A 12,905-nucleotide genomic window follows, 5' to 3' on the forward strand; every position below is an offset into this window, starting at 1 on the left:
AATGAACAAGGACTTGTGCTGATTGTCCCAGAGTTTGCAAAAACAGCAAGTGCATGTAATGTGTTCCTATTCATACACGTCTAGGGGACTCTCTCACCAAACTGAAGCATTGGTCGGATCTTAGAGATATTATGTAAAGGTTACAAAATTGCTTCGAAACCACAAAATTAATTTTAGTAAATTGAAAAATGTAATTTAAATTGAAAAGTAGTCACCTGATTGGGATAAGTTTTAGTACAACATCTGACCTAATTGAGCAATGTAATCACCTCAGTTGTTTGGTAGGTATCAGGCATGAGTCAGTGTTAATGCAGTTGCCCAAGTCAGGAGAATTCAAATTCACATCATACTTGAACATGCAGGTTGGTAGGTTGAAGACAGACCCAAAATGCTGGAATAATTCAGCGGGACTGGCAGAATCTCTGGAGATAAGGAATGGGTGACGTTTTCGGGTTGAGACCCTTCTTCAGACTAATGTCAGGGGAGTGGGCGGTACAGAGATAAAATGAAATCGGAGACAGTAAGACTGCTAGAAGAACTGGGATGGGGATGGAGTGAGAGGGAAAGCAAGGGCTTCTTGAAGTGAGCTATTCTATTTTTCAAAATTAATGCCCACAAATTGTTCACAACAGCAATGCACTCTAGCTGATAAATTTGAGTTGCAAGTAGCCCGTGCTTTCCCTCTCTCCATCCCCTCCCCCTTCCCAGTTCTCCTACCAGTCCTACTGTCTCCAACTACATTTTATCTCTGTACCGCCCACTCCCGACATAGTCTGAAGAAGGGTCTCGACCCGAAACGTCACCCATTCCTTCTCTCCAGAGACTCTGCCTGTCCTGCTGAGTTACTTCAGCATTTTGTGTCTATTTAAACCAGCATCTGCAATTCTTTCCTACACAGGTTGGTAGACCTCTAAAAGTGCCTGTGTAGGTAGTGGATGAGAAAGTGGGATAATAAACAAGCGAGAACGGGTGATCGATGGACACCATGGACTTGATCAAAGGGCCTGTTTCTCTGCTGCATCTCTGAAAATACTAGTTGTGAAGGAAATTTTCCTCCATCAAACATGAGCAAGTATCCTTCATTTCCAGTACTTAAACACAAGCATGGGTGCCCTTAAAGGCCAAGTTGATGGGCCTTCCACAGTCTTTAGTTTTTATTAAAAAGAGAAGTAGATGACAGATCTGATTTTTGGCATCTTGATTACTGAATCCAGAATGAAAGACAATATTATAAATATATTGTAAAACGTTAGCCCAATGAATGATTAAATTGCAAAAAGAAACAAAAACACAGTAAGAGAGCTCTAATGCCGAAGTCAATTGATCTCTTTAATATCAAATCAACAAAAGCAGGATTTATACCAGAATACTATTCCAGAAAGACTGAATCCCTTTGGTCTACAAAGAAGGTAAGAGCAGCTCACAGCAGGGGCAGTTTTCCTGCAAGAATGAGCTGCGTTTCCAATGCCATTTTGTTCTGTAACGTGAGATAAAGTACACTTGGACCATAATTGGTTTAAAATACATTTTTATAAAGCTGAGTGATTGCTAGTATGCACACACGCACACATACATACAAACACACACTCTTTCCCAAACCAGGCATACATAAAATATCCACAGCAAAGACAGATAAGTGTCTTTCAAACAGACTGATTTAGGATATTAATGAGTTTCATGTCATTCCGTCATTTTAAAGAATGCACTTTTCAGCTTAAATCAAACCACAAACAACATCAGCATTCTCTCTCTCTCTCTCTCTCTCACACGTGTACACACACACACACACACACACACACACACACACACACACACACACACACATACACACTGTGCCCATTCCAAACTGGAAATATCACATTTCCAAGGTCTGCTGAATTTTCAGATTTGGTTAACTATTTTTGTCATTGAGAAACCAAACAAGCCAATTGAAAGGAATGCAGTCTTTCTAGGACAGGCATCACTAAGTTCAATAAAAATTACCATTTAGAATAGTATATTCATTTTGAAATGACAGCATATTGATTTTAAATGTGAACAGTTAGAAATTGTGAAAAGAAATGTTATCTTTTCACTCTTGTGCATTTATTTTAGCAGCCAAAAGCACAAGTTTGGTAACATGAAAATCCACAGAAAAATCTGGACATGTGTATTGGAGTTGGGATATCAAAGCTCATCACTCAAGATATCTAGGTATAACCCACTTTGATAAGATGGTGGTTGCAGTACCTTGCTTATGAGCACCAGTCCATTTTCCAACTGGTCTATATTTGTTAATGCCAATAGCGACTGTCGCAATGAGATGTACACAAGTAAAATAGTATCCAGCTGATGGTTGTGACAAAAAAATGGAAACCAGTACCAGGGCACAGAAAAAAAAATCACCCAAATAGTTGTGCTGATGAATGTTTTGCACACAATTTCGTCAAGAGCCTCACTCAACTCATTTCCAATGCATAAGATACAACATGAGTTGCACCATATCAAGCTCTCTCAATGCTAGAAACGGTTCAATCTCACTGAAGAAAGAGTTGACAAAACCCTTGAAGAAAGAGGCAAATTTGACCATGTAAACTTGGTTCAGCTTCTAAGGATCACAATTGAATTAGTGCACAGTCCAATATGGCAGGATTTGTGAGATCCAACATTTACAAGTGTGACACTTAAATACTTGATGTTGTCCTTCCAAAGTAAGGGCAAATTAAATTACACCAGCTTCCATACAGGGAGTGACTGCTTCCCTTCCCCTCCCACTTCTGTCAACCTTAATTAGCTTCCTTCTTTCCTGATCCATTTAGGTTTGTACGGAAAAGTGGTTTGCCCCAAACAGCCGGCCCAAAGCAGGTGTGCTTTCCCGCTCCCTCAAAGGCCTCCTCACTGACTCATAAATCATTCTTTACAGTTAAGTCAGCAATGCAAGGCATCCAAAGAGCCCAATTCAGCCTACTATGTAACTGATATTGCAAATGAATCCAAGGAAGTGTGAAAACAGTTTGATGATAAAGCTGCCCAAAATTCCCAAGTCAGAGTGCAATGCCCCAAAACATAGAGCGGTCAATTTTCTGTCTCAGAAACACGTGGTACAGTTGATTCAAGTCTGTGTGCTTCTTAATGTTGCGGCTACTTCGGGAGTCATTCCCACTGATGACATTTAACAATGTGTATGGGGACATCTAGGACGAAATAGAGTTGGAATTCTGACACATTCATTGTGCTGCAAATTAAGGCTAAATCCTTTGGATTTTAAAAAAAAATTTTTTTTAGGAGGTGGAGGAGAATTCACCAAATAACAAATTTCTTGTGATGGACACTTAAAAAAACCCCCAAAGATTTACAAAAAAATGGTCTAGAAAATGCAGCAAGAGCTTTACCTAGTATTGAAAAAAAGGCAAATCACACAAGAGTAGCATGATGAATTATTGGAGGATAATTTTAGAATTAACACCGTTCCAAGGATGCATCAGTTTCAACATTGCGGAAAAATATTCATTTGAAATCAGGTTTAAAAAACAGTACAAGTTCACGCTCAACAGACAAGCACTGTTAATGATCAGCCAGGTTTCAGCCAATCCAACTGGGATGGTATTGTTGCCCAGTAATTTTCATGATTCGTTACATATTGCATATTACAACATGACAGGAGAGTTGCTGCAAAATTAGTGCCCCCGACTCTAGGACCAATATTATAAGCATTTACCAGGTGCCTTTGATGAATTTAAATTTTGTTACACACTACATTTCTGTAGTTGGCCTTGCACATGTATTTTGAGCATACAGGTCACAGCTAAAGGATGGCAGCAAAGAGGCAGTGTGCAAGATATAAAATGTTCCAAAAACAGGAAGTCCTCTTAGGTACAAATGCAGCCCACGTTACCTAGCAAAGGCAAAAACCAGTTTAACCTCACATTTGGTGAGGAACTTTGAAACTCCTCTTGTAACGTTAGTTTCCAGTAGAGGTGAATAAAGGTGTTTTTTTAATTATAAAAAGGCTGGCCATAAGTTCTGCAGAATCTTAATTGTACATGCATTGCAGTGCAACTTTGCACATTTGGCCACACGTGTGGCCGAGCTCTTGCACCAGCCACGCCTGTAGGATTAAAATGCAAAACTGTTCACTGAAGGAACAAATCCAGTTGCTTTAAACCATTTGGCTGGCACATCTGCTGCTGTTCATCCAGTAGTGATGCTTTCTGTAACACAAAATGTGCCTGTACGGAGATAACAGTTTGCAACAGATATAAGCTGAAAATATTAACGAGAAAATATTTTTAAAAATTCAACCATAATTCAGAAGCATTTTCACCTCAAGTACAAGGCTGATCACAGGACACAACTCGCAAAGTACCTCTCTTCCCCAAGGATTATATACATAATTTTCACCTTACTCAAGCCATCCCACAAATTTCCTGCCCTTCCACTAGAATGAAAGTGAATAAAATTAAAATAAATCCAGCTCAATTGTCTTCTTTGATTTGTTGAAAAATGGTTTTATAGAAAATGTTGCTTGTTTAATTTTTAAGAGGGATCAGTGTTAAATACATACAAAACCATCCAGAAAAAAAACCTATGAATTTAATGGGAGCACAAAAAAAATGTCCGTTGTCAGACATGTGTTTTTACTTAAGCATTCCCACCCTTTTCTATATAAACTTCTGCCACCCACTCACTTCCAAGCTTTCTTTTAGCCAGCTAGCAAATCCATTCAGGCTGTACTTTCTGCAGATATGAAGCAGACCGATCATCCTACACCACTCTCACCTCACTACCTGTCCCAATTCACATAACTTACTCGCCACTTTTTAAAAAACTGATTGAATTGGGAAAAATGATTAAGCAACATTGCTGAGGCATCATTCTACTGTGCTCGGTGGCCACAGAAAATTGCAGGGAACACAAGATGCACAGTGGAGTGCACTTCTCGATCAACTATCTTTCTGCAAGGATTTCCTACACATACAACTCACTGACCAAGTGACACACATCCATTTTATTTTCCCAGTGTGATAATTTTATCTGTTCCTCTACTCCAAGCCACATTACCCAGGGAACAACGTAGTGAGAAACATCATCCAGTTGGCTATAAAAATCTTAATCACATTAGCACTAGTTGGAGAGTTTGCCACAAATGGAACGGAAAGCCAGTGACGTTAAAAACAAACATGAACACATGTTAGATTTTTGATGATGTTTCATGAACACCAGAATGCCATTGCATAGGCACCCCATACTAAATATTGTTCAGTTTTTGTTTTAAAGCAAAAAGGACAGATTCCTCCTTGCTTCTAAAACATTTTGAATGAAAAGGTTGGCAGATTTAAAAAAAAACAAAATAAAAATACAGATATTAGTCCAGATTTAATTCTCATGTTTTCTAAAAAAATTATAAATCAAACCAATGATTACTGCAAAGGGTTGGCATTATTTCCCGAAATCAAATACAAAACAATTACAGTGCCAGATTCCACCTTTTATTTTGCCTACCTGCTGCAACCAGGAGAAACAATTGCATCAAACCATATCCTCAGCAAGTTTTGTGCAATACAAGTGAGGTTTACAAGGTGAGGTGACAGAGTGCTGGGGCTTTGCACAGACATAATCTCAACCTCCTGCACACAGAGGCAGTGAATTCCTTTATTTACAGACTGTTTGAACCTCCCTGATAAGATCAATCATAATATGAAACATACACAATTCCTTCACCACAAAGACAGATTTCTTTTTGTAAAATTCACTCCAAGATTGATGGTCTTGACTTCACCACAGTGTGGATACGTCTCGGTTGTGTGTTCGTGTCACCAGGATGTCTAGTCCGGTCTGAGAGTGCTACTGGATGCAGCAGCTGGGACTATTAGCGGCTCGGAAGCGCAAACGCAATTTTGGCCGATATTTCTCGAGGTAAAGTAGTTGCTTTGAATTAAAAGCTCCACGCCTTTTCCTAAAATGCAAGAAGTGCAATAATATGATTTGAGTAAATTCACAATCTATAACAAAACCAAGTGAACTGTAGTTCATAATTATAACTTTTAACAAAGCCTTCTATATTCTGAATTTCACATTTTCTAAAGTGGCATTAAATTTTAACATGCACAAATGATTTAATTTCACAATTGGTTGTTGCAATAACCGGTCAATTTCAGTGTTCCTTTTGGGAATGGCTGAAGAGCAACTCCAGCACTGAACACTGATTTTTGACTAAAGATGCTAAAGTGTATCTCTTGCAGTTGGCAAGTTAATCACCTGCCAAAATAGAATTAAATAGAAACTATAGAGCATCTTCCATTATTACAAAATATATACTAATTTTCCACATTAGTCAGTCTATACCCATTGAGTGAGCTATATAATGGGGGGCTTTCTTTGTTAATGTATATCCAATGACTAGTAAAATGAATATCTCATAGGCGTCTTGGTGCCAACAGACAAAATATTTCTGCCATGTGTCTGGAATGGCTGAGAACTTGGTCTCAGAGAATTCCTACCAAAATCATTGCATCAATCTGTACTTATTCTGGTTTGCCTCAGTCGGCAGTGTCTTGCCTCTGTGTTAGCAACTTGTGGGATATTGCTGCGGTAAATTAACTATTAAGTTTTCCTACATGACAATCACCGCATCAGAAATGATCTTATCCCGTGAACACCTTTGGAACAGTTGCAGTAAAATAGCACGAATTATGATCAGATAAATAAAAATAAAATAAAATTCAGGACTTTATTTCATCAGTTGCACATAATGCAATCCACTAACCACCTACAAGAAACGGCTTAATGCATGAAGTTGCTACCAACTCTTAAGCACGATTTTAAACATTCTTGCAAATGAGAACTGTGGTATACTTACTGCCGTATAAATTGAACAGCATCTTCATACTTCATTCCTGATTCAATCAATGCTAGTGCAACAAGAACTGGAGCTCTGCAGTACAAGAAAATGGGTAGACTGAGTGCTACTGGTGCTTGTTCGGCCAGACTGCACTATCAGAGTCACAAATAGATAGTAGGAGCAAAACAAAAGCTGGGGCTCAGTAAACCCAGTTCTTCATGTAACAAATATCTTTTGCCTTTCTATCCAATTATGCACCATCTTATTTAAATTCAGTATAATGGATTTAATTTATACCATTTATGTCACCGTCTTAACTTGGGGTCAGTCTTGTTTGCTCCTCTCTAAACTTTCCTTTGTAAGTGGCAGTGATCAAACAAAATTCAAAACTTCAAGTTATATTTATAATATACTGAAAATACAACTGTATTTCAATTATTAATGCTATTAAATCTGAAGTATTCTAAAGTCTGAAGAAGGGCCCCGACCCAAGTAACCAATCCATGTTTTCCAGAGAAGCTGCACAACCCACTGAGTTCCTCCAGCACTGTGTGTCTTTCTTTTGTAATCCTTTTTAATTTATACATTTAAGTTCGAATTTCCTACAACAGTTAGACTTGGTATTATCGTGTTCAGATAAGATTTTCACTGTATCTGCACCTCACTGTATTTGTACATATTGCAATAAACTGGACTTGGCTAAACGTCAGGGTCATTTTGCATTTCTAATAATGCTTCAAAGTTTTTTATCAGCAATTCTAGTTTAGAGATACAGCGTGGAAACAGGCCCATCGTCCATGCTGACTAACGTTCACCCATACACTAGTTCTATCCTGCACACTAGGGACAATTTACAGGAGCTAATTAATCTACAAACTTGCACATCTTTGGAATGTGGGAGGAAACCGGAGCACCCGTAGAAAACCCATGCGGGTATAAACACCGTACAGACAGCACCCGTAGTCAGGATCGAACCCGGGTCTCTGGCGCTGTAAGGCAACAACTCTACCACTGCACACTGTTGTTAACACACTTGCGCCAAATCTATTTTCCTGATTTTAGTAAGTTATGGAGAAATTTCCTCGATTCAACTTTACCAAAACAAAATTACTGCTTAATGCTTATGCAAAATTCAACACCACAATTTTAAAACGTGTTCTGTGGTGCTTTTCAACATCATCCTCCAATTTATTTATTTTAGTTTGCTCAAGATCTTATTCAATTTTCTTTCTAAAATACAACATTCCTTCCTTGCCTCTCCAGCCACTTGGTCAGAGTTGTTTATCAAACATATTAATGACATAAATAACACATTTCCCAAACCACAGTGTTTAGCGGTAATGATACCCCGATGTGCAGTTGATAAAAGTTTACAGAGCATTAGGATTCCAACATATTATTTTATTCTTGCAGATTTGCCCTCACCAAATGAATTCATTTCTGAAAAGCAACAATGAACAGTGCTTGGAGACACATGGAACTGCAGATGCTGGAATCTTCAGCAAAACACCAAGTGCTGGCTGGAGTAACTCAATGGGTCAGGCAGCATCCGTGGAGGACATGGATAGGTGATGTTTTGAGTCAGGATCCTTCTTCAGACTTTGACATATCAGGTTGGGAGTCTTCTTCAGAGCAGGGAACATGTTGGGTGACTTTTCGGGTCGAGACCCCTCTTCAGCTCTGAAGAAGGACCTTGACATAAAACGTCACCCATTCCTTCTATCCAGAGATGCTGCCCGTCCCGCTGAGTTACCCCAGCACTTTGAGTCTATCTTCAGCGTAAACCGGCATATGCAGTTCCTTCCTACACAGGGACCAATGTTCGTTGTATCACAGGTATCATTTCCAGATGAGCAGTTCTAAAATGTTGTGGTCATGTTTACTCATTGACAGAACCAGTTAAAGCTCTGGGAGCTAGCACTTGCGAACAAAACATATCAGTCAACATTTAAAGACTACTGATGTTGCACCCACATTGACAAGATCTGGGCGATGTGCATAATTTCCAGTCTTGGGTGGTTTGATCAGGCAACATGGTAGGTGGGACAAACATTTCCTCATAAGCCGAAATAGCAAAATATACTAAACTACATTGAGTCCATTGCAATCGCAGTAGGGATCGGGAACAAGTTGTTGGCATTGCTTCTCGTGGGTGTTTTGTTGCATCAAATTCACTATATTAACAAATTATAGTGTAAACTCTTCCTTACCGTCCCAGTCCTGCCACACAGTGCACAGCAATGCAACATCCAGGCTCATTATGAAATCTTTCTCTCAACAGATTCAACCAATCATCCACAATTTGGGTCGGAGGTGAAGCTCCATCATCAAATGGCCAATCCTAAAATAAAAGAGAAACGTGAGACTCATGCAGAACCCATTGGTGCAGCATGTAATAGTGGGGATAATGCCTTGCCCACTCCCGTCTCATCGCAAGAGTGTTGGATGTATCACATGAATGCAATATAAGTTGCTGAACTGTGAGGAGGTCAAGAATGGTTATAGAAGCGGCAGTCATGTAAACCATGGACAGTGCACGCCATTTGAATCAATATTCCTTTTCAACAATACACAATCAATGGCATGTAGAGAAGTGGGTGCACACTTGTCACTTCACTTATTGACCCGTGTGAATTTTTTTAAATGTCCAATGAGGGCAAGCTATAAAAAGAAAATTAGCAAGATATTTCAATGTTAAGGAAAGGATGCATTTTACATACCGTTACTGTCACTAGAGGGTGATTTTATTTGATAATAACTCCTCCAGCTTTACACGGTCAAAGAGCCCTCAGTTCATGTTGTTAGTTTAGTTTAGAGACACTGCGCAAAAACAGGCCCTTCGGCCCACTGAGTCCGTGCCGACCAGCGATCACCCCGTAAACTAGCACTATCCTACACATTAGGGACGATTTCCAATTTTTACTGAAGCCAATTTAACCTACAAACCTGTACATTTTTGCAGTGTGGAAGGAAACCCACGTGGTTATAGGGAAAATGTACAAACTCCGTACAGACAGCACCTGCAGTCTGATGCTGTAAGGCAGCAACTCTACCGCTGCGCCACCAGATTTATATAAATCGGGTTCAAAGTGAAGAATGCTGTGGCAAACTTGTACTTCCAGCAAATAAGTGTTCACTGATCTTTCTTCAAACTCCAGCCCCCAAAATACTGAACAGCAGAAACTGGGCACACAACCTGCAACACTCTACATGTACAGCGTGCCACTAAAGTCAATGGCTTAACTTTTAAAACCCAATCAGCACACTCAGTTTCAGAGCAAAGGCAAACTTTTCGATTGACCAACAGTAGAATGGGCAGATGCCAGACATTCTAAGGTTTGGAGGACAGATGATATCCTCAATAGCGATAAATGCAAATAATGAATGGCGAGATGCATACCTGGTGCTAAGGTAATAGATCTCTCAAGGTAATAGGAAAGGAATTTAGAAAGAAAAACATAGTTGTTGTGGTTCGCGATGAAACAAAACAACTTGGGAAGGAACAGGAAGCAGGTCCCCAAGAGCATTACACGAGCTAACTAAATTAAAAACAAGACCAAGCTGGCATTATCCGGACTGCTGTCAAGCTTCATGCAAACTGACAATACGAGCAGGTAAATAAGCACAAGACTTAATGGATTATTTTGTGTGCAGATGTTAATCAGTATCTCGGCAGAAAAGGTCTAACGGGGAAAGTTCCACCAATGCCTTGGAGAAAGGGATAAAGAAAGAAATGTCAGTATTTAAACTTGGCAGAGAAGATAACAATGGCGTATCCTGGCAGTGGTATCTGTACTTTCAACGAGGAACTGGAGACAATAACACCCTGCAATGAATGTAATAATCCCTTCTCCCTGCATGTGATCCATATTCCTCCATATTCAGGTGTCTACCTAGGAGCCTCTTAAATGTCACTATCTTATCTGCTTCCACCACCACTCCTGGCAGTGTTTTCCAAGCTATCTACCTGCACAACAATAACTTGCCTCCTTTAAACTATACCCGTCTTACTTTAAAGCTATTCCCTCTGCATTTGAAATTTCCATCCTGTCACAGTCATGGAGCTATGAAGCATGGAAATAGGCCCTTTGGCCCATCTTGCCCATGCTAACCTAGTTGGCTAGTCCTATTTTTCAAGCAATCCAAGTTTGCCTAACCTCTCCTTTTAGCTAATACCCTCTAATCCGATCCTGGTAAACCTCTTCCGCGCCATCTCCAAAACCTCCACATTGTTCTGTAACGGGGCGACCAGAACTGCACACACTAATCTAAAGACGGCTTAACCAACACATTATAGAGCTGCAGCATGACTTCCTGACACTTGCACTCAATGCCTCAGTGGATGAAGGCAAGCATACCATACGCCCTCTTTGCCTCCTTACTTGATTTGCCACTTCCAGGAAGCTATGGAGCTGGGGCCCATGATCACTATGTGCATAAATGCCGTTAAAGGTCTAACATTAACTGTATACTTTCCCCTTACATTTAACCTCCCAAAGTGCAACGCTTCACACTAGGCTGGATTAAACTCCACCTGCCATTTCTCCACCCATATCTGTAACAGATCTATATCATTCTGTATCCTTTGACAATCCATAACCTCTCCAATTTTTTTTATGTCCCCCAATGTTATGCCAACCCATCTACATTTTCATCGAAGTCAATTAATTTATTTATTTAGAGATACAGCGCAGAAACAGGCCCTTCGGCCCACCGGGTCCACGCCGCCCAGCGATCCCTGCACATTAACACTATCCTACACCCACTAGGTACAATTTAAAAAAAAAAACATTTGCCCAACCAATTAACCTACAAACCTGTACGCCTTTGGAGTGTGGGAGGAAACGGAAGATCTCGGAGAAAGCCCACGCAGGTCACGGGGAGAACGTACAAACTCCGTACAGTACAGCACCCGTAGTCAGGATCGAACCTGAGTCTCCGGTGCTGCATTCGCTGTAAGGCAGCAACTCTACCGCTGCGCTACATCATTAACAGATGTCCCAGCACGGATTGCTGCAGAACTCCACCGGTCACAGAATGACACCCTTCCACCGCTATCCTCTGTTTTCTGCTAATTCTGAATCCAAACCACCAAATCACTATGAGTCCCATACATCTTAATCTTCAGAATCAGTTTATCTTGATGAACCTTGTCAAATGCCATAATAAAATCCATGTAGACAACATCCACTGCCTTAACCATCTTTTTCAGCTCCTCAAAAAAAAATCAATCAAGTTTTTACAGCATGACCTACCCTTCACAAAGCCATGCTGATTGTTCCCAATTAGCCCATCTCTTCAAAATGTAAATAACTGCTATCCTGAGGAATCTTCTCCAGTTGCTTCTCTACCAAAGATGCGAGACTCCCCTGCCTATAATTTCCTAGATTAAACCCATTTCTCTTCTTAAATAATGGAACAACAATGAGTACTCTTCAGTCCTCTGGGACCTATGGGCAGAAAAGATCTTCGTCAAAACCCCAGCAATCTTCTTTTATGCCTTTCGCAATAACCTGGGATAGATCCCATCAGGTCTCAGGGACCTATCCTCCTTAAAGCTCTTCAAAAGTTCCAACACTACGTCCACCTCGATCTCAAACTGCCCCAGCTGATTAGTATACCTTGTATTGACCGCACTATCCTCCTTGTCCATCTTCTTGGAGATACCGATGCAAAATACTCAATTAGAACCTCGCTGATATCCTCTGACTCCAAGCACAAAAACCCCCATTAATTTACTGGTCCTACCCTCAGCAGTTACCCTCTTGTTTTTCATTCACGTATCAAATGCCTTTCGTTTCTCTTTAATCCAATTTGCCATGGCTCCTCTGGTCCTCCTAATTCTCTGTTTGTGCTATTGCCTGCTTTCTTTATATTCCTTGAAGTTGGAGTTGAACCTAATGGAGCACATTTGGAAAAACAATGTGGAATAGCTGCCTTTAAATAACAATGGTAGAAAAACATGATGTAACCTTCAATAAGACAGAAGTACAATGTGTACACTTATAAAACAAAATATATGGTAATTGCAATAATAGGATAGTCCATGGGTCATAAAGATAGAAAAAAGTGGAATTGTAAATAT

At 40.0% G+C, this 12,905-nt stretch overlaps 1 protein-coding gene across 2 annotated transcripts in view; it reads right to left on the bottom strand.

Moving 5' to 3' along the window:
• Positions 1-3,414: 3,414 nt before the first annotated feature.
• The window catches only part of LOC144606923 (protein tyrosine phosphatase type IVA 2-like), a 62,195-nt gene continuing 52,704 nt past the window's right edge, over positions 3,415-12,905 (bottom strand). For both annotated transcript variants that reach the window (XM_078423422.1, XM_078423423.1), the window contains 3 exons: positions 9,031-9,161; positions 6,839-6,913; positions 3,415-5,935 (listed from right to left, as the gene is read on the bottom strand). In XM_078423422.1, the coding sequence (XP_078279548.1) occupies positions 5,824-5,935; positions 6,839-6,913; positions 9,031-9,161 (318 nt within the window). In that variant the 3' untranslated portion in view covers positions 3,415-5,823. The remainder of the gene's footprint in view (positions 5,936-6,838; positions 6,914-9,030; positions 9,162-12,905) is intronic.

The sequence above is a fragment of the Rhinoraja longicauda genome, chromosome 27 (genome assembly GCF_053455715.1).
Source record: "Rhinoraja longicauda isolate Sanriku21f chromosome 27, sRhiLon1.1, whole genome shotgun sequence".
Lineage (NCBI taxonomy): Eukaryota > Metazoa > Chordata > Chondrichthyes > Rajiformes > Arhynchobatidae > Rhinoraja > Rhinoraja longicauda.